Raw genomic sequence first — 21,197 nt, forward strand, 5'->3', positions numbered from 1 at the left:
AGCTAGAACTAAAAAAAGCAAAAGGAAAGAAAAACTAAAATGAGCAGAACACTACTTCAAATCAAAAAGTAGCAAAATGCTACAAAAGGAGGAAGTTGCTTGTGAAAAGAAGCTGAATGCTTGAAATGGAGCGAGTTGCTAGCAAAAAGGAGCTCAAAGCTAGCGAAAAAGAGCAAAAAACTAGCTAAAAGGAGCAATAAATTAACTAGAAGCAAAAAGTAGCAAAACACTAGCCTAAAGGAATAGCAAAACACTAGTTAAAAGTAGTAAAATGTTAGGTAAAAGTTGCAAAACCATAGCCAAAAGTAGCATCAGAAGACAAAAACAGCTGAAAAATAAACAAGCTGCAGTAGTTATGAATGAGAATGTTTTTCCCTTATTTTTCTTGTAAACAAAATTAAATATTTGGAGAAGAAACCCAAACCCCAAATTCGCAGCTGGAATGTGCGGAGCATTTTGACATTCGAATGTTTATAAAAGCTGCAGAAGAAAAGAAAGAATAAAGAGAAACAGGACCACTGGGGCCTGAATGCTGAATCGGCGATCACGCACAGCTTGGAAAGGAGGACAAAAATGCCCGGTTCAGAGCAGCACGAGTCATTCAAACACACTTTATTGAGAACAGAAACTTAAGAGTTACTTTCTCAAAGACAAAAAGGATTTGAAAGGAAAGGATTGCCTCATGCGACTTCTCTCATCTCGTTTGTTGATCAAGTTGTAATCGAGGAAGTAGTTACATGCAACTACTCAAAGCTGCCACATGAGGGCAGTGTGGCCCCACGGCAGCAACACGCATTACAGCTTCGGATTCTGTCCCATTTGTCTTCCTGTGGGGACACAGAAGAGACCCTGGCACACGAGACGGAGAGAGAGAGAGAAACCTCCAGCGTCCTTCTGCTACGTGACTGACTTGATGTAAAGGGAGGTAGTCAATTACCCAGTGATGGATAGATTACAGTCATGCATCATTCGGGAAGCCAATTTTCTGATGTGAACTGAATTTGAAACTCAATTTGTTACAGCTCCCTCTGTTCTTCTCTGATAGATGAATATAAAAAGTAAAGAGCAGCTGATTTGAATCTCGAACTCTGCCGGAGCGCAGGGTTGTGGGGTCAATTTACTCGAAGCCGTTTGGCTGGTCTCAAAATGTAAAATCGGAGCGGCCGTTTGCACAGCGGCTCGTTCATTTAGGAGCAGGAGGTCCTGGACTTGTGTAAGATGGGGGTGGAGGAATAAAAACACTTGAACTAAAGCTGGAATATCACGCACACGGTAGATGTTTTATTGTTTCGGATAAGCTCCTTCTAAATGAGTCTAAATCAGCCGATTGAATGAACACGTTTTTGGTCTAATGGGAGAAGCGAAAGCTTTCCACTCAGAAACCAGCTCGGTGCAGCTTCACATTCCATCACTGGTAAAATACGGCAGGTGTTTAACACAAAACAGAAGCAACCCCGATCCCATAAATAAACAGCTGCTTATGTGAATTAAGCAGTACAGCGCAGATATTGATTCCAGGAGGCTTGATCTGATGCTGAAGATGGACTGTGATTACAGGCCGAGTGGGTGATATTGATCAGGAGCTGGTCAGCAGAGGTGATTGGGCTCTCGGCGTATTGACTAGCTTGGTTACCAGAGGGAAGATGGTGGAAATTAGTGGTCAAGCTCTAGTATTTCAAAAGCGTCGATGCAAAATAATCCACCTCTTTAGAAATAAGATCAATTTGCTTTAGTAAAACAGTTCAAGGATGGAAGAAATCACTGGCTGTCTCCCGTCAGGTCGAGCGAGGCGTCCTGCGTTCCCTCGGGAAGTGGAGACTGGACGGGCAGGGAGGCGCTGAGCCGTCGTTGGCGGGTCTTCCTGCGAGCCTCCTTGACCGAGTCCGGGGAGGTGTGGGGCAGCCAGGCGAGCCCGGCGGTGCCGGCGCTCTGCTCCGAGCCGTGCTGGTTCCTCAGGCTGCGTCGGACCGAGCGCTGCCCTCTTCTGGCAGCGGGCTTGAAAACATCCTCGAAGTTGAAGTCTGCCTGCCACGGGGCGAGGTCCGCACGGGCTCCCCACGCCTCCTCCTGGAGGTCGGAGATCAGACTCGCCGCTTGCCCTCTCAGTCCATTTCCCTCCTTGCCGCAGCGGCTCTGGTCCTCCTCTGGGGGGCACTTCTGTGAGCTCCGTCTGCCCCGTTTGGCTCTTTTCAGCTTTGGCTCCGCGGTGCTGGGTTCTTCAGCTGCTGGGCTGGATGAACACAGACTGGTATGATCTTCTGTTCTTCCTGTATCAGCGCAGGAAGTGTCTGCAGGAATCCGGGCGTCAGGTTCCTCAGCGTTAACATCTGCCTGAGGAGCCAGACCAGGCTTTGATGGGGTTCCCACTGAAAACTCCAGGCTGGACGAGGACTGTTCTTCCAAAAGCTGCTCCGTCTTTCCTCCCGCCTGATCCCGAGACTCCTCGCTGTCAGCGACACTGACCTTCCTCTGTCCTCGTCTTCGGAGCGGGGACCTCGACGGCCTGCTGTTCTCTTTCCCAGAGGTGGGAGATGGGGTGTCTTTTGTCACAACGGAATCATCATTTTCTTGAGCGTTCTTCGCCACCTCGAGGATGACGAAGCTCTTCTTACTTTGAGCTGTTAAAGAACAAAGACGTTGTTACTCCCTCTGAAAAGCTGACAAATACCTTCTTAGACAGGAATAGGAATAAAAACTAGGTGTAATTTCCCAATATAGCGTAAAAGCCAACACCGGTGAGCGTGGCAGCGTATTTTACCTGCGCAGCTCTTAGGAGTCTGGCTGCCGAAGGACAGCCTCTCTCTGATGGGACTCAGACCGGGGTTCTTGGAGGCGTATGCCCGTGAGCCGTACAAGGAGCGGTCCACGTCTTTGTCCCAGCGACGGGCTGCTGAGGAGGCCTTCTGTGGAACAGCGTTAGAGAGATTACAACCCAACTTGACCGGCCGGTATCCCCTGCTGCTTTTTTTGTTGTCTCTAGATTTACTTAACGCTTCCCAAGGAATGTGATTATGCTCAACTAATTATTGTAGATAGTACGTTTTGGTAGCCCCAAAGTAAGATTATTAAAACAATTTAAAATTCATTTCCAGGATTTAATCTCCATCTTCTAGTTTCAATGAAAACTGCCAGACTGTGGTCATGTGACTATGGGGTTTCCTGGAAATGAGTCGTGTGATACGATGACCCGAAGGGACATGGCTCTCTACGGGCCCCTGTTCACCAGTTTATGGTCAAACTCAAACAGTCTGAGAAGCAATACCGCCTTGAAACCCTTTATCAGATCATATTTATTACCCTTAAACAACAACAACAAAAAAAAAAGCTAGAAGCTGCATTTCGTTTCTTTTTTTAAAAAGTGGCCTTTTGCTTAATTTAACTAATTAATAATTAACCTTAAATTGTACGCAGTTTGGTGCAGAATAACAGTACAAGTTAAATTAACGTTGACAGAGTTTAATTAGAAACGATCACCTTTTTCCTGCGTGACTGACGCTTTGCTGTTTTTGCTCGCTAGATTAACAGGAAGTGCCAAATATAGGATTGTCTGCATCTTTCTAAAGTTAGTTCTGTTTGACAATTCCTCAAAAGATTTTTTTTTTTCCTACTTTGAAATGTAGCTAGAATGAGGCTTCTGAAGGGACTTGCTTGCAATAATATGGAGTAAGAATCTGCTCAGATTTCTGAACACTCCAGACTAAGTTTTTTCTCGGAGTGGATGCACTTTAATTGAGCTTAAGAGGCATAAAACTACAGGAACTCCTCACCGGGTTTGTTGTGATTTTCCGTATAATCTACTAAAGGAACAGACCAACGTCAAATTCACTGGAAAGGTGAAAAGTTTTGGCCCTAAGTTTTGGTTTAAACCCAATTCAGTTCTTTAAAAACACGCTCAGCTGTTTATTTCCCACCATAAATAAGGTGTTCAAGAGTCTCCATCTTGTTTATATTTTAATTTAAATGTCTACTTTTTTCCTTTTATGACACAAAGTCAGATTACACCAAGTCCTCCCGTCTTAATGCTGAAGTGCTGAAGAAAGGTGCGTTAGCTCCTCCAGCAGATCAGTGAGGACATTTAACGCCTAGCAAAATGTCTGATTAACCATGATACCTGTTTCTTACGCAGCTACACTGAGGCGCTTTTGACGAGTTCTGTATGAAACCATAAGCTGTTACACCCCTAATAAGTAAGGTATCTTACACCAAAAATATTTACTGGGTTTCTGATTTGAATTTTCAGAAATCGGTACCCGTAGTGCCAGCTGATCATCATTGTTGTGTTCACCGATATTATAAGGGCTACGGTGGCTCGGTGGTTCGAGCCCAGGTTGTGGCAGGAAGGACATTCGGCGTTTAAACAAACAAAAAAAAAAGCCAAATTGTCCGTGTGAGTTTGCTCACTGTGGCGACCCCTGAAGAAGGGTGCGGCCAAAAGAAAATGCACCGAAGTCTAGAAACGCCACTGTTTTCCCAAGAAAACTAAAGTTAAATTCATCCTTTTCAAGGCTGCAGGGAACCCTGGATTCGGAAATGCCAGCACATGTAGAAGCTGTGTAGGCCGTGACGTGACGGGGAGATTTTATAACGAAGCCACATTCCTATCCAGTGGTGCACGTGACAGATCTGTGAAGGTGGGAGGCACATGTTATATCTGAACGGATCTTTTCCCAAAGTCAGGCCGCTTAAGTGAGAACGAGCAGACGTCTCCTGGGTGAGCCCTGGGAGAAACTGACGTAAAAGCCACGAGCGACTCGCCTTTATCTTCCTGCAGGCGGTCTTGGCTGCGGCGCGCGTCGACCTCTTCACGGGGTTGCTCTCCTCTGGCTGCTGCAAGAACAGAAAGTTGAGCTGAAGGTGACTCTGGCTGTCACACACGCAGAGTAAAAAGTTTTCGGGTGCGATTAAGTTCAGATCCCATGGAATTAAAGAGGAGATGAGACAGGAGCGTGTCAAGACCTCTAAATTATTAAAGTCGTCTAGCTTGTCTGGCAAATGGCTATTTCTCCAATTGAGATTGAGCCGGGACGGTTTGTGGTGATGGCAGACCTTTCTCTTCCTGTTGCCGGGGCGTGCTCGAGGCTCACTTTTAGGCTCTCGCTCCGTCTGCAGTGGATGAAATTCACAAGCTCTGTTAAGTTGCATACAACTTCCTAGTACGGGTTTATAAGTGGCAGGAGGTTATACATATTTTATGAGAAAGCGAACTAAAAAAAAAGGTTTTAATTGCTGCAGACCTTTCTCCTTCGGCTGCTGGATCGAGCCGGAGTTGGACTTTCATCAGCCGCTTCAGACCCATTCTCCTCGGGCACAGATTTACGTTCTTCCATTAAATCCATCTGAGAACTTTGACTGGATTTGGTGTCAAACTCTGAGGGAAAGAAAAGCAAATTAGAAGAATGAGAGCTACGCAGAAGTACACAACGTTTGATAAACAACAGCTATAATGGTCTTGATTTCATTCCACACAGCACTGAATCTGAATAAATCATTCTATAGAGTCTAATCAGTGCTTTAGATCACAGTCATACACCAATGGGACACACATTGGAGGCAATGAGGGGTTCAGTGTCCTGCCAGGAATCGAACCTCCAACTCTCTCATTGGAGGACGGCTGCTCTAACCGCTGAACCACAGCCGCCCAAACACATTAGGCACAAACCCGCTTTTGTGACAAATCTATGGTCTAAATCAAACAAGTCTTCTTCAAAACAACAGTTCAGTTGTTCAGTTTCAGTTCAGTAAAAACAGAGAAAGCTGAAAACGCGTACGTCAAGTTACGCCTCACAACGTGCGACACATCGCAAACGGGTCACTTGGTGAAAAAGGGCTCACCGATATGTGACATGAATATGAATGTATGAATCTATGATCCACGGGGAACACATCAAATCAGCTATAGAGATGAGTCATGTTCCACATTTTTATTTATTTATGTTTTTTGGATGGGCTTCTGAAGGCAAATGGAACAGGGACACCGAAAGCGTAAACAAGGTTTTTAACGCAACTTTAGTGACACGAAACAGACGACGACGACTCCTCGCGGGGCAGTTTGACAGCTTCATGACTCAGCGTTTCGATGGCCAGCGCATTGAACTTCTGCGCATGGTATTATGGGATGGTACTTGTACGAAAGCCCCAGAATGCGATTTTTTGCAGCTACATTGGGACTCGAGCGTAACTGGTTGAATCGGGACACGAAACGAACATGAAGCAAACGATCGACGACCGTTGCTTTATTGTTCAACTAAATTCGATCTCCTCGTGGATTTGAAGCTCTCAGGAGCGGTGCTTTCAAATGACGCAACAAGAGTTTTATTTATTGAATAAATCAGCAGTTTAGGAACGTGGGGTTTTAAATGTGACCGCCCGGACACTGTGACTTTACGTTCGACACCACATTTTTGGTGTGCTCTCTGCGGACGCGCCGAGCGGTTTAGACGCTGGCCTATGGGAGGGGAATTTATTTGAATGTGTGCCCCTAAAATGAGAAGTAAATTCAGACAAATAAGTTGAAGCAATTTTTCCCCCCTGTTCACAGGGATGGTATGTTTTTCCTGATCAATAATTCTGACTGTGTGTAACGGTGACCGCGTTTCATGAAGTGACCCAAATAAATACAAGTAAATATTTCAGAATGCTAATGAAAACTAGGATTCTGCACGTATTTGATCAAATAGATTAAAAAAAAAAAATCTCTAAGCAATTTATTTTGAGAAATTCAATTTTTTTCCCCCCTCACACCTTCTGACGTGCAGAAACTAAATTAAGACAACTCGGTGACTATGTCGAGAGAGGATTTGGTCAAATGTCCTGCGACTCGTGAGGACATGGGAGCTCTTGCGAACACGTCGAGACATTTTGGCAACTCCTGTGAAAAATGCCATTTGCAATTCGTCACTAACAGTTGCAGTGAAGTGAGATGCAGGCTTTTTTTTTTTTTTTTTTTTTTGGGGGGGGGGGGGCAGTGTGAATGTTGATGAAAAACAAATATGCAAACAAAAAATTAAAAAGTAAACAAATGAAACTGAAAAAAGGATCCTGAAACGGTTTCTTACACACAAAAAAGTCAATTAGACCACATTTGAAACTGACATGAAATTGTAATAGTAAATAATTTTAATGCAGCCGTTTTACTGGGATTAATACTCGTAGCCGACCTGCCAGCAGCAGGACGCATAAACTGATAAAGTTATCAAAAAAACAGGTGAGTTGCGTTGCAGTTTACCTGCCAGAACCGGAGGAAGAGACTCCTCGTGAAAAGCGGCGTTTAAGTTTAATGGCTGGGCGTCCGGTGCGAGTTCTGAAAATGTAGCACGAGAAAGGAAGCCGTTAGCACACAGAAGCTGGACTGCACTCCGGCAGAGAGAGGCGGTGTGACGTCAGGATCCACCTGAATCGGCTGTCATCACGGAGTCAAACTCCTCCATTGGCAAGAAAAGGAGCTGAGTGGAAAATAGAAAAACAAAACAACAATTTAGTCCACTCCTCACTGAAGACCGCGTCAAATTCTGGTCCTTCAAGGAACAAGTAGATTCTAAACGTTAGAAGTCTAAAAAGGTGTTAGCTGTAATTATTTAGGAAGTGTGATGCAGACGCCTCCAGGCACGTTTGCCCACCTCTCCGTCCTCAGACAACCGCCTGTGCTTACGGGACACGGCGAAAGTAGGAGACGCGCCGAAGACGGCGGGGCTGTAACGCTCCGGTTCGCACTGCGGCGCGTCGGCTTCCCTCCTCTGCGGCGTCTTCAGCGCTGAGCGCGGCTGGAAGCTCCCGCCGGGAGTGGGCGCTCGCGCCGGCGTGCCCCCCTTCTGCAACGGCGTGCTGGGGGGCAAGTTCTTGTCAAAGAACTCGGGCGATAAAGGGCCTCCGAAGCGGACCTGCTTCTTCTTCTTCGCCGCGCATGTCTCAGTGGAGTCGTCTTCTGCGAGACAAAAACAAACAAACAAAAATGAACAAATAATGCTGCTTTTTTGATTTATTCAAAGTGTTAGGGGAAGGTACAACATGTGATTTGTGTTACTCATTACTAATTCTACTTCATGCACATAAACATAAGTGTTGAAGTTGCCTCTTCATGTTTGATGCTGAAGAAATAAAATCAAGCTGATAAACTGACCAGCATCAGACGTTTGTTCATCTGATAAAGTTAACACTTTTAGTAGATTTAAAAAAAAAAAACAGACTGTCTACAAAAGAAACACTTTAACGCATGAATATATTTTGTAACAACGGAATAAAGCACTGTAGACCAGGCTACCGAGCCTAAAAGGCAAAGCTAAACCAGGATTAAAAGATGAACTACTGGGTTTACCTGAGGGTTTTATCTGCAGCAGAAAAGGGACGGGGGAGACGTGGGCGGGAGGGGCTCGACGGGGTGGGGAAGCAGCTGCGGGATGGTCAGAAGCTGGTCGGCTGGGGCTTTGTTGTTGACCCGCAGCTTCCTGTTAGGAGGGAGTGAAGGAGATCCTCCGTGAAGCTGCGTTATAGCTCACAGAACACGTGCAGTGAGATATTTATGCAGGTTATCGACTGCGTAAGGAACTGGCATTAAAATCTGTGAAGGCTCTGGTATGATGCCAGGTCAGGACAAATGGAAATTAATATTTTTATTATGCACCTGCACGTATAAATGGAAACCAAGCGGAGGGAGGAAATGATCTACTGAAGACTGGGCTTTCAACAAACAGTCCCTCAGTTTGGTTAAGAGCTTACCGATGAGCAAATATTTTTTATAATTTTTAAACTCTTATCTTTGGCTAAATTCATTGAGGAAATTTCAACAATATGTGCTTCAAACAGGATGCTGGCCTAAAGCATTGCATAACATTGCAACTTAACAACGCTAGTTAAAGCTGATTTTATACAAGCTTTTCTGTTGTGCGTAGAGTAAAGCTGGTTCATCCCTTGAGTTGTGTCCTTTTTAAATGCCTGAAAGATAAAGCGGTTAAGGCAGGGGTGTCCAATCCTGGTCCTCGAGGGCCACCATCCTGCATGTTTTACTTGTTTCTCTGCTTCAACACATCTGATTTGAATCAATGGGTGATTAACAGGCTTCTGTGGAACAGGAAGAGGTAATTTAACCTCTGAATCAGGTGTGTTGGAGCAGGGAAACAAGGAAAGCGTGCAGGATAGTGGCCCTCGAGGACCAGGATTGGACACCCCTGGGTTAAGGCCTTTCCATCATTCAGGAGAAGTCACAAAGTCGGCTCTGAGTCACGCAGCTGCGAGATGAAAATTGCATTGTGGTGTGTACCGTCCAGCTGGTTTAATAAACCCGTCCGATCGCAGTGAGGGAAGCTAAAATCTGTAGAAGGACAGGAGAGCTGAGAAACCAGCAGGAAGAAGCCAGTTTTAAAGCTGAAGGAGGAGCTCTGATTCAAGTGTCTGAAAAGTGTGGGCAAAAACAGATTCCTCGCAATCACATGACCACAAACCAACTTCTTACGGCGTATGGAACCTTTAGTGTCAGGCGGGTTGGTGCATACGCACACAAAGTCCCTAAGCGCCTAAAAAGGTTTCCTAAAACCCTAACTAAAACTATTAGTCAAAATCACTTTCAAAGCTCATTAGATGAAAGATCAAAAACAAGACTCTAGCACATTACTGTTTAGATGAATTCAGTTTTCATTAATAAAAGATAAAAACTGGTATAATCGTAATCTAGCGTGCATGCAGTTTGAAATTTTGCAGTGGTTTGGGTTTAATAAGAAGTAAAACATTCAAGTTTGTTTTGTATTAAAACAAACTGAAATTCTAATTGAGCTGCTCCAAAATACTGAAGAAAATACGGGAGGATTTGTGGCGCAACAGGACACAATACAGCAGATTAAACTAAAATTCAACTCGTGCCAAGCTCAAAGCCTGTTTCAATACTCTGCATATTTGAAGACGGGTTTTGAAAATATGCACAAACAGACATAATCATCATGGGCAGCAAACTTCAGTCCAGTTTTGTCAGTGACGGCAGTTCGGCTGAGCAGAGGCCCGAGCGTTGCTGCCGTCGACACGAGCAGAAGTACGAGGAGTCCTGTGCCTTCGAGGCCCGAAGTGGCTCAAGAGGAATGGGGTTCGTCCTGTAACCGGTTCAAACCCCCCCCACTGGTGTGGACGCAGCCTGTTCAAGTGACTGTAGCTCAAACCTGCTCGGAGCAGAGCCTGTCTCCATGTCAGACACATCGGATGTAAACTGCATTCAACGCTGAGGGAATCAGGTCAACTTTAGTGGAAATAAATAAATAGATAAACAAATTCCAACGCTCGTATTTATGCGCGCAATCAATCTAGCGGCATCCAGCTGAGAACGTCTGAGTCGTTTCTATCGAATCACCCGTCCTCTCACGTGCGAGGAGGGTGGGATCAAACCGAGGCGACCCTCCTGTGAGAGGTTCAGAATCTGCTCGCAGTTCTTGACATTTGGTTCGTCGCCATACGAAAACCGGGAACCCAGAGCTGCCTCTGCGGCGCCACTTCGGTTGATTGAAAACATTTGTAGCGCGGCTTGATTGAAATTGCCGGGTCACATCTGTACTGCGTTAAAACAGAAAGTCTGGAGAAAGAAAAAAAAATAAAGTGTCGTTATCAGAAAAGTTGCGTTTTTAAAGAACATCAGTTAAAGAAGAATAAGAAGATTTCTTTCTCTGAAAAGAAACAAGCAAATATGTTCAGAACATTTCTCAGTTAAAAGCCCAGGTGAATATGTGCTCGTGTGTGATGCGTTCGAGTCAAATTCCCTTAAAGCTTCTCCTTTTAAAACGACGTGACTCATAAGACTCATTACGCTGTCTGTGAATGTGGTGTATATTACTGTCATTCTATCCTGCTGAACAGGTAACTGCTGCTGTCAGATGAGTTGCATTTGTATCTGTGTCTACATGCATAAGAATGAGTCGTTCTCAGGAGCTCAGTGAATTCCAGTGTGGTGCCGTGATAGGATGCCACCTGTGCAATAAGTCCACTCGTCACTACTAAATATTCCAATCAGCTGTTAGTGGATTTGTAACAAAGTGGAAGTGATTGGGACCGACAGCAACTCGGCCATGAAGCGGTAGGCCATGTACAACCACAGAGTGGGCTCAGAAGATGCTGAGGCTCAGAGGGCACAGAGGTCATCAACGTTCTGCAGAGTCAACAGATACAGAACAGACAGCTTCATGGAATGGGTTTCCATGGCCGAGCAGCCGCATCCAAACCTTCCATCACCAAGTCCAAAGCGTCGGATGCAGTGGTGTAAAGCACGCCGCCACTAGACTCTAGAGCAGTGGAGACATGTCCTCTGGAGGGACGAATCACACTTGAGTGTGATGAGTCTGGGTTCTGTGGTTGCCAGAACGGTTCTTGTCTCACTGCATTGCGCCAAGTATAAAGTTTGGTAGGTAGGTAGGTACATTTATTTATAAAGCACTTTTCAGCACGAGGCGACTCAAAGTGCTTTACAACACAAGAACAAAATTACAGACAGAGTTACAGAACATGACAAGATAACTAAGCTAAAACATGACAGTGCTAAAACTAAAACTAACGGTACCGAACTATCTAAAAGTACCCCAGGCCCGCTATACAGCCGAAGTAAAACCAGACATATCTAAGCATGAGCTAAGATAAGTGGTGTGGGGTTGTTTTTCAGGAGTTGGGCTCGGCTGCTTAGTTCCAGCGAAAGGAACTCAATGCGTCAGCATACCGAGACATTTTGGACAATTTAATGCTCCCCACTTTGTGGGAACAGTTTGGAGATGGCCGCCGCTTCCTGTTCCAACATGACTGCTCACCAGGGCACAAAGCAAGGTCCATAAAGACACGGACAAGTGAGTTCGGTGAGGAAGAACTTGACTGGCCTGCACAGAGTCCTGACCTCAACCCGACAGAACACCTTTGGGATGAATTAGATCAGAGACTGTGAGCCAGGCCTTCTTGTCCAAAATCAGTGACCCAACCCTAACCCTAACTGCGCAGGCACAGAGGAGGAGTAATATTCTGTAGATGTAAAAAAAAAACAAAACTGCTCAGCCGCACCTAATCATAAACATTCCGGTTGTGGTGCTAAAAAGACAATTAAAAAGATACATTTCTGCAGTCTGCAGCCCTGAATACAATCCAAACCCAAAACAGGAAATGCTCCTTTGGCATAGGCTATAGAAATATAACTTCTAGATGGCTGTGCAGGGATGACAGCATCTATGTCTTTTCATTTTAGATTTAAGTAGAAAGAGTAATGCTGAAGACAGGAAAAAAAACAACCCCTCAACACCAGACAGCTGACATTGGCAATAACTCTAAATATGGAGCACCTTTGTGTTGCATGTATGAGTGCACACTTTGAGCACTTATATATATACATAAAAAAAGAGTCACTTGATAAGGGGGGGGGGGGTCTTATTCTGTAAAGCTGAGCTCTAAAGCAGGTTCCCAACATAAAGGTCTGTCTAGTTACACCTGCTGTGTAGCTGCAGCGGAGACACGTTTGATTAGTGCTTTGCTGCACTTTAAAACAGCGGCGTGCTCCACTAAGCCTGCGGGGGGAAAAGGCCTTCAGATGTTTCATTTACACAACTGCCTCAGCTTATGTTGCACTTATCACTTTATCTAACTGCGCTTGGAAAATTTTAACGTCTCCGTGTGAACGTTCGCAGTTTGTTAAGCCTGGGAAGTGGCACCAATCGGGGGAGGGGGGAATCTGTAAGCAGTCCTACAAAAAAAGCTAGAAGTGTACACGCTTCAGGAATGACCGCGCGTAGGTCAAATGTTGCCGGTTAGCTTGAGGTGAGACGGGCCGACGGCTGATTTATTGCGCTTTGTTTCACTTCGCCATAGCGGATAAAATAAATCTTTGTCCAATAAAGCTTCTGTTTGTTGCAAAGAGCAAAGCTAAAAAGGGCAGACGGGACAAACAACAAGGAGCAGCCCACACACCAAAGTCTGAAACATGTAGAGAAACGCTGTTAGCCATTCGTGCTGGCGGGCATCCAATCAGAAAATGCTTACAAGCTGCTATCCAGTGCGCTCTCATTAGACCGCGGCAACGTGAATCGCAAAGACAAAGTGCTACAACAAGCAGAAATGGCAAACTTGAAGTTTGCTCAAGACATGAAGGCAAGCAAAGAAACGGTCGAAATATAAAAAAAAAAAAAACCTGAATAAATATGCAAAACAAAGCTTTCCTAACAATGAGTGGCTTTGTTCTGACTGAAGAGAGCCGTCAGCTTAAGTCACACAACTCCGATATTAAACCGCACGTAAAACTTTGAGTTTAATTCCAAGAAAAACTTATTTTCACGTCGCTGCAACCTGTAACTGTGTCAGGCTTGAACAGATGGAACCAAATTAGGAAATTACTTAAAAATCATGCTTTAGAGGACACCTTACAAAGATCTTTGTTTTATACTAATTAGTCACTTGGCACAACAGCCCCGCAAAATCGAATTTCTCATTTAATTTAGTTCTTTAATAGTGTTTTTTTTAAAAAAGAAATGCTTTAGAAAGACTTCAGAGAATGAAACTTGCATAAATATTCCAAAAATATGTCAAATTGATCTGTCATTTGTCAAATTTATACAGTGAACAATAAAAAAACTGTCAATTTGAGTTTTTTTTTTAATATATATATCACTGCAGGCTACACTGCAGTTAACCTATCAGTCACTTGGACAAAGTCCTGCTTCTTTGTGTCCACCTGTGGACATGTTGGACACGCGCTGGCAGAAACAGAAACTTCTTTTTATATTATTACTTCTTTACGGGAGGCTTGTGTTTCAGGTGACGCGTCCCATTTCCAGACGCGTTTAGAAAAGCCCTGCGCGCTCGAGTCGGCGTACCTCCTGCTCCGCCTCGCTAATCTCAGACCCGCAGCCGTCGAGGGGGCCCAGGCGCCTCTTCTTGCTGGGCGTGGGCGACGTCGGAGGGTTGTTCTCCTTCCCTTCGCTGCGGCTGATCCCATCTGGGGAGGAAAATAAAACCGCTTCAATGAGGATAATTGCGGAAACGTAGAAGAACAAATGGGACTCGAGGAGAGCATAATTAAATGCCATATCGGCTAAACGCATCATAAAAACACACACAAAAAAAAAATAGATGAATAAACTTCAAGTCTCACTTCAGCAGCTAAGAACTTGGAAAGCGGCCCGTTTAAGACGCTGACCAGGCTCAGGAGGAACGTCTGCTGCAAAACGCTGTCAGAGTGAAGCTTTTAGTGAGCAGCTTCTGAACGGGGCCTCCGGTCATCTTAAAGAAATCTTACTGGCATAGAGTCTTGTGGAGAAATGAAACTATTAATCCCGTGGCGATATGGCTGCCTCACCAGACAGATAATCTCTTGTCATGATGCATCCTCCGGCGCTGCCGTCCCGCACTGGCGTCGGATCGCAGGCGTCGCTCTCCGCCACATCCATCAGGCTCTGGAACGAGGCCATCTTCTGCCTCAGCGTGGAGGTGACACGGGGGAAGAGGGGGCTCCCTCTGACGGGCTGCGGGTTGAGGTGGCAGAAAATAAACACATCTGCTTGGTGATGCAGCCTGACAGCTCATAAACTTCTGAAATTACAAAAGTGGTATTACTGCGGGGAAGCACATCCATCACACACACACTGCCACACACAGTTCAGCAGAGCTTGGTTTCAGAAGATACAGGAAAGTTACGGGAAGCGACACAGCATTCACAGAGCCCCACAAGTCCAGGAAACTCGGAGAAATTATTTTCTTATGCGACTCACCCCATGTTGACTCGATAACGGATCATTTTCACCTTGGCAAAAACCACCCAAAGCCTGTATGAACTTCTTTAACCACCTCTTCAACATAACGCAGTTATCCACTATACGCACACATGTCCGCTAAAACTGCATCCGCACGTTTATAAAAAAAATAAATAAAAAAAAACATACACAGCTGTGTTGTAAAATAATTACAAGCACAATCTTGTTTAAATCCCCAGAACTTCAGATCACATGAGCAAATGTTTTTGGGGTTGTGTTTACTAGTTCCCGCCTCCTGTCCCTGATTGGTCACTAAATCAGAGGGGATGGAAGTTTAATATTAAAAAGGCTTCAACGACTTCCTTCTTTCGTATGAGTTCATAAGTATAAATCAAAGACACAATGTGGGTGGAAGCTGGATTTAACTGGTTGCGCAGGCTGGTGTTTGCTTTACACGAACAACACTGTAAACAGAAATGTGAAGTTTATTTTGCTGACATTGTTACATTAGGCTAAGCTGAGAAGAAGAAGATGCCAGTTGTGGAAAAGTCGAGCTCTGCTCAGGTTGCAAGGAGAGAAAACCAATAAGTATGAATGTCGGCGTTTTTCACTTCGTTTAACCTTTTTTCTGTCTCCGCATTGATCTTTCGAGACTGGAAAAGTGAACGCCGTGGATTTCCACCACATACTCTTTGATGCAAAAGTAAAAGCAGGGGCCTCGGAGGGCATCCCGTGCATTTGCTTTCAACACGAATCGAGTCGGAACGAATGTACTGCGGTAACGTTGATGCAGTGTGAAAACATGCACCTAGGATTAGCTTTAAAGCACGATGATTGATTATAACATCACAGGGTGTCACGCCCAAGTTGCAACCTGATCTTAAGCGTTTTAAAGTGTTTGAGTAAGAAGAAAACAATGTATTTTTCTATGCTTTCCTGTTTTCACTCAAGATGAAAAGAGGCGAGCAGCTCACGTGTTTAGTACAGACCGTAGACAGTGTGGTTGCATGTTTGTAACGGTGCTCGTCCACAAAGGTCATTTGCGGACATTTCCACTGTCTAAACAACAAAATACAATAGTTATCGGTCCTTTTTCTGGAGCCAGTCTCAGCTGTCCACACCATGGACAGACCACCACACCGTCACGGAAAAGGAACAACCAGGTAAGACGCAACTTAGTCCTGCGGTCGGTTTAGAGTCATACCTTAACCTAACGTGCACGTTCTTGAGATTGTGTGGAAAAAAACAGACACAGGAAAGGGGAGAATATGTAAACTCCATAAAACCCAAACTAGTGGATGTTAATGACCACACCGCTGTGCTGCCTAGACAAATAAATGAAGACGTTTGACTGTTTAGCTTCCTTTTGTCGCCATCTTGAGTAGATAGAGGTCGATTTACGCTCATCTACAGGATGACTGCTGTCAGTCTTTTGAGTGACGCAGCAAACCCCTTGGCATCACAACCCCGTTCGACAAACGGCTGTGTAACAGCTGGAGGTCCATCGTGATCGTGACGCGATCTGTTCCAAACAATTGATGCGCCCACCTCGCGCCTACATCGACATCAAAGCCTTTTGAGCCCGTTTCCGGGGACGATCGTCACCGTTTGATCGGTCAAATTGAAAACAAGCTAGACCTAAAACGGCATGTGTGCGCCCTCAGGTCATAATATGTTCATTTTACTTAATTTCTACAGTGTGCCCTCATTAACAGAGAAAATGACCAACAACTGTGCATCGCTGAAAACGATTAACAGAAATGTGAGCCGACAGTCAATAAATATAAATATATATATATATATATATATATATATATATATATATATATATATATATATATATATATATATATATATATATATATATATATATTTATATATACTTTATTATCTATATAAGTAGAGAATCAATGCAGAATTAGTGAAACAAATGCACCCTCCAGCATTCAATGGGGCAGAGACAAAGTGGCTACTTTTTAAAACCTTATGGCTCAACCCTAGCAGTCAGACAATTATATTAAAAGTTTCTTAAACAAATGACCACTTAATTAAATTGACACAAACAAGGTCATTATTATTGGAGCTCACTCTCTTGAAGCTCACAAAAAAAGCGTTTACAAAAGAAACATATTATTAATCTTGACTTTGACAACTAAATGAACAAAACATATTTGAAAAAAGGAAAAAATAAATAAATTTAAATTAGCATACGTTGAGCGTCCTTCAGATTATTGTCGCCTGATGCCAGAATCATCAGCTGTCGTTTATCAACCAGTACTTATCTCAAACTTGAATCATTATATCTAAATTAGACTTTGTTATAAATAATAAAAATGATATAGATTCAACTACAAAGCCAAACATGTAAACTAAAACACAAAAGAGCTCAGCAGCTTGAAAGAGGACGTGTCACATTCGCAGGAAAGGGTGCCAGTTAAAAACGTCACCACGAGAGATTTAAAAAAAAAAAAGGATTAATCCACAGAGATTGGCAAGAAAACTGAAGTTTCGTTATTTAAGTCATACCTGAACTGTGCAAATTTAGTCGGCGAAAACAGAAGTTTTTACATAAAGCGTTCATACTGGCTGTGTAGGTGGCTCGTTCTATAATAGTGTCAGAAAATGACATTTATTTATCATTGTATTACCTTATCAACTACAATACGATCACAGCGGCCCAAATGAAGCCACAGTGACCCAAACATCACCTTATATTACGTGATTTGTCAGGGTGCTGCATTTGCAACATACCTTTGGGGTCTGGGGGGCCGGTGGGGTCTTCATCCTCTGCTGTGCTATGAAACGAATGAGGGAGTTTGTCTCCGGGGAGCCTCGGACACCAACGCTGGATCGTCGCCTTGCCTTGATTTGTGCGAGACGAGTCTTATCTGGAGGAAGCGGATTGATGCGTTAGTAACACTTGCCTGGAACCAAATGCACAAACAGAAACAGAAACTTCCTTTTTGACATTTGTTTTTTGCTTTTGTGCAGCCGTGAATCTTTTTTTTTTAAATCCATCCTTCCTCTTTACTGGCTTCTCCTTTCCGGGTCGTTGGGGAGCTGGCGTCTTTCTCTAGCAGGGAGACTCCCCGGACAGGTCTCCAGTCCATCACAGGGACACGTAGAGACAAACGAGACAACCATTCACATTCTCACTCACACCTAAGGACAATTTACCAATGAACCAAACACGCATGTTTTTGGTCTGTGAGAGGAAACCTACGTGAGCACAGGGGGAACATGTAAACTCTACCCAGAAGAGATCCTTCAACCTTCTTGCTGGGAGGAGACAAGTCTAACCACTGCTCCACTGTGCCACCACCTGAATCTTTTCTTCTTTTCAAATAGTTAAATAAAAGAAAAGACATTTACAGCAGCACAGCACTCATTTCTACCCTTTTCTTTACAGCCAATCTAAGAGTGCTGTGAAACACCTGAGTCCACCTCTCCCCTATTTCACATACAATCAACTCAAAGATAAAGTTTAGTAACCATTACAGCACATTACAAAAAAAACAAGCTCAGACTCTCATTTAGCAAACTGACTGAGAAACATTTTATTCAGCTTCAATCTCTAATGCTTCTAATTTGCTCGTCTGCAGTTTGGTCACTGATCGTTGGTTGTGGCTGAGAATGAATAACAAGCCACGTGTTAAACAGAGGCTCAGCGTGAGTAATGTGTTGAACTGGAGCCGATTATTAAACCCCAGCACTGCACAGAGAAATCACGGGCAACCGCAGGAGCCACTCACGTCATGCTTCTGTCACATGTAAGGCTCAATAACTCGTGGGCCTTTGCTTCAACTGATACACGCTTTGTTTACATTTTAAGTTCAGCATTTGTTTTTGTGACGACAACTTCACTTTATAGGAAATAGTCCCTTTGTATACATTATCCTTCAAGGTGGGCAAATGCCCTAAACCAGCAACAGAGGTAGTCACAGAGCCAAAGTAGTGTGTGTGTGTATATATTATATATTACCTAGACTAGTTGCCGACTCAAAATTAGGTGAAAATAGACAAATATTCAACTTCATTCTCGTTGAATTTTTAGTGTTAGATGTGGTTTTTAGACTTTTGCCTCAGATGTTTTCTGTCAGAAGTAAAAAAAAAAGCTCTAGCTCTTGAGCAGGGTTGGAGAAGCCCACAACGACGTTCTGGAGACTCCCTCATGAATGCAGTCTACTCGAAGTCCAGTGAGACGCCACCTTCAGCTGCTGTTACGCAGCTCGGCCCACGAAGCCAGCTTGTCGTGTAAAAGCACAAACAGATACATGGAGCTGACTCTCTGTGGTTGGTTCAGATGACCAAAGTGCAACAGCAAATTACTACATCGGGACGTATTTGATGAGATAAAAGTTGGATTTTCCAGTCAGGATGTAAAACTTTTCTAAAAAGTCCTGATAAAAACTCCAAGCTGATTTCTTTCCCAAGTTAAGCAAACTATAATCCCTGCTTATAAGAATTACCACGATTTAAAGCTGAAGTCAGGAGGGTTTTATATATATGGGATGACTTTAATCCACGTTGATTTGGATGTGTGTGAAGCGCTCTTTTCCTTCAAATTAACACCATGGAAAATCACTATTTTTTTTCCATCTCAAAACTACGTGGCCTCGGCACAGAAACAGGGTCGTGCTATTGACAACTTGGCCCTCCGACTAGCAACAAATGCTCTGAAGCACAAAAAGGTACTTTTCAATCCATATTTTTTTCTTTAAAATTTTATCCCATAGAGAATATAATGAACACTGTAGTTTTATGAACCATATCCAGTTTTGCGGTCACTCTCGTTGTTTGTGGCTGAGAAAGAATAAGAAGCCATGTTTTAAACGCAGGCTCGGTGTGAGGAAGGTGTTGTTTACCTTTGCTTACTGATGATGATGGGATAAAACTTTTGACAGAGATGCCAAACTGACTTGGGGTGAGCTCAGTAAAGTCCAGTGGGGTTGAGGTTTCCTTTATTGCAGTATCCTCCTCTGGAGGAGCCATTTTGTCCTGATCTTCCTCGGGGCCAGTAGTGATTGGCTCGACTGCAGCCATCTGCTTTGACATGAACAAGATCAGATCATATATTTCAACAGCATGTGAACTAAAGAGGGGGATGCAGAGCACCGGGGTATTTGTTCTGAACATTATGGTGGGCTACAATAGCTTTAAGCAAAAACAAACTTAACACAACCTCGTACCAAAGTGCAAAGAGACAGAGGAAATAATACTTAGCCGAATGCTAACAAGCTAGCACAAGTTAGGGAGTCGGTATGTTAAAGAGCTGTAGTATTTTAATAACACACCGTTACCGTAGTAGCTGCGACTAAACGTCTGTATGTCTGTATTAATACAGACGTTTATATATATATATATATTTATATATATACTATGAAGAAAAACTAGGAAAAGTAAATTATCATAGCCGTTGACTAAAACTGTGGCTCACGGTTATGATTCCTAACTCCATAGGTTAGCTAACAATAGTGTTAAAAAAGGAATGACAGCGAGTCAAACTCTTACCTTGTAGATTTAAGTTAAAACGTGCATAAAATGTGATTAAAAAGGGCTACTTGTATTTTTGAATACGCTCGAATAAAACAAGAAAAATTCTGTTAAAAAGAACTGGAGCAAAACACGGGGATTCAAATCACCCTCCACACTTCAGCTAATATCCGCGTCCCGGATCCCTCCGCAGAGGAGCCAAACCCGCTCGTAAACAAACACTTTACAAGCTTGAAAACACACGTTAAATAACACCCCCTGCACCCTAGTTACAATTTGAAAGCCGGGACAATGTTTAAAAACCATTTATAATCTCTAAAACCTGAGTAGTTCGGAGGATCTAACTTTTTTTTATTTTTAACGTCTTGAGAAGGACCGGAACTCGTTGAATATGAACTAGCCAATGGGAGCGAGAGGTTTGGTACCACGTGACTAACACTGAACATCGAGTAATCCTATTGGTTTTCAGAACTATGTTCTTCTTTTAGACGCAAAATTTGATTCGGCCCTCTATTACCTACTTATTAAAGAAGCGAAATTAATCATTTATATGTTATGGTTATAATTAAATAAAGATGACCTCATATGTAAAGAGAAGCTAACCTTGTATGGGGATGTGACTGAAATGAAGCCAGTTCACGCTGCACCATACCTCCATCTGCTGTTGGTTGGTTAGGAACCAGCTGCAGGCAGACCTGCGTCCCCTCCCCAGACTTTTCTTTTTCTAACTTTTAAACTTAAAACAAAAAAATAATAACTTTATGAAAAATAAAAGTCCACACTGAAACACTGACATCTCTCCAATTCCTTCAAAAACAAATCTACGACAGCAGATTTGTTCTATTTCTGTCTTCTTCGGCTACTTTCAGCTGCCATTCTGCTACTTTTAGCCAGTGTTCTGCCTCATTTATCTTTTAGCTACCATTTTGCTACTTTTAACTTTTAAATGCCGTTCTGATGCGTATAGCTTTTAGCTACAATTCTGCTACTTTTTAGCTTTTAACTACAGTTCTGATACTT

The 21,197-nt window shown here is 43.5% G+C and overlaps 1 protein-coding gene across 6 annotated transcripts; it reads right to left on the reverse strand.

The window, feature by feature from the left end:
* Positions 1 to 595: 595 nt before the first annotated feature.
* Positions 596 to 20,556, reverse strand: cdca2 (cell division cycle associated 2). Of its 6 annotated transcripts, none has more exons than XM_017414538.3 (14): positions 20,196 to 20,556; positions 19,550 to 19,727; positions 17,436 to 17,572; positions 14,291 to 14,456; positions 13,809 to 13,930; positions 8,312 to 8,441; positions 7,617 to 7,921; positions 7,391 to 7,442; positions 7,226 to 7,300; positions 5,235 to 5,368; positions 5,047 to 5,103; positions 4,756 to 4,824; positions 2,759 to 2,903; positions 596 to 2,618 (listed from the first exon to the last, which is right to left on the reverse strand). In XM_017414538.3, the coding sequence occupies exons 2-14, from the start codon at positions 19,725 to 19,727 to the stop codon at positions 1,759 to 1,761; spliced, it is 2,430 nt and encodes an 809-aa protein (XP_017270027.1). In that variant the 5' UTR covers positions 20,196 to 20,556; the 3' UTR covers positions 596 to 1,758. The 6 variants fall into 6 exon arrangements, with proteins under 6 accessions (XP_017270027.1, XP_024861348.1, XP_017270026.1 ...); XM_025005580.2 differs by having other exon boundaries at positions 2,759 to 2,900; positions 4,756 to 4,827; XM_017414537.3 differs by having other exon boundaries at positions 4,756 to 4,827.
* Between the last annotated feature and the right edge of the window lie 641 nt (positions 20,557 to 21,197).

The sequence above is a fragment of the Kryptolebias marmoratus genome, linkage group LG1 (assembly GCF_001649575.2).
Source record: "Kryptolebias marmoratus isolate JLee-2015 linkage group LG1, ASM164957v2, whole genome shotgun sequence".
NCBI lineage: Eukaryota > Metazoa > Chordata > Actinopteri > Cyprinodontiformes > Rivulidae > Kryptolebias > Kryptolebias marmoratus.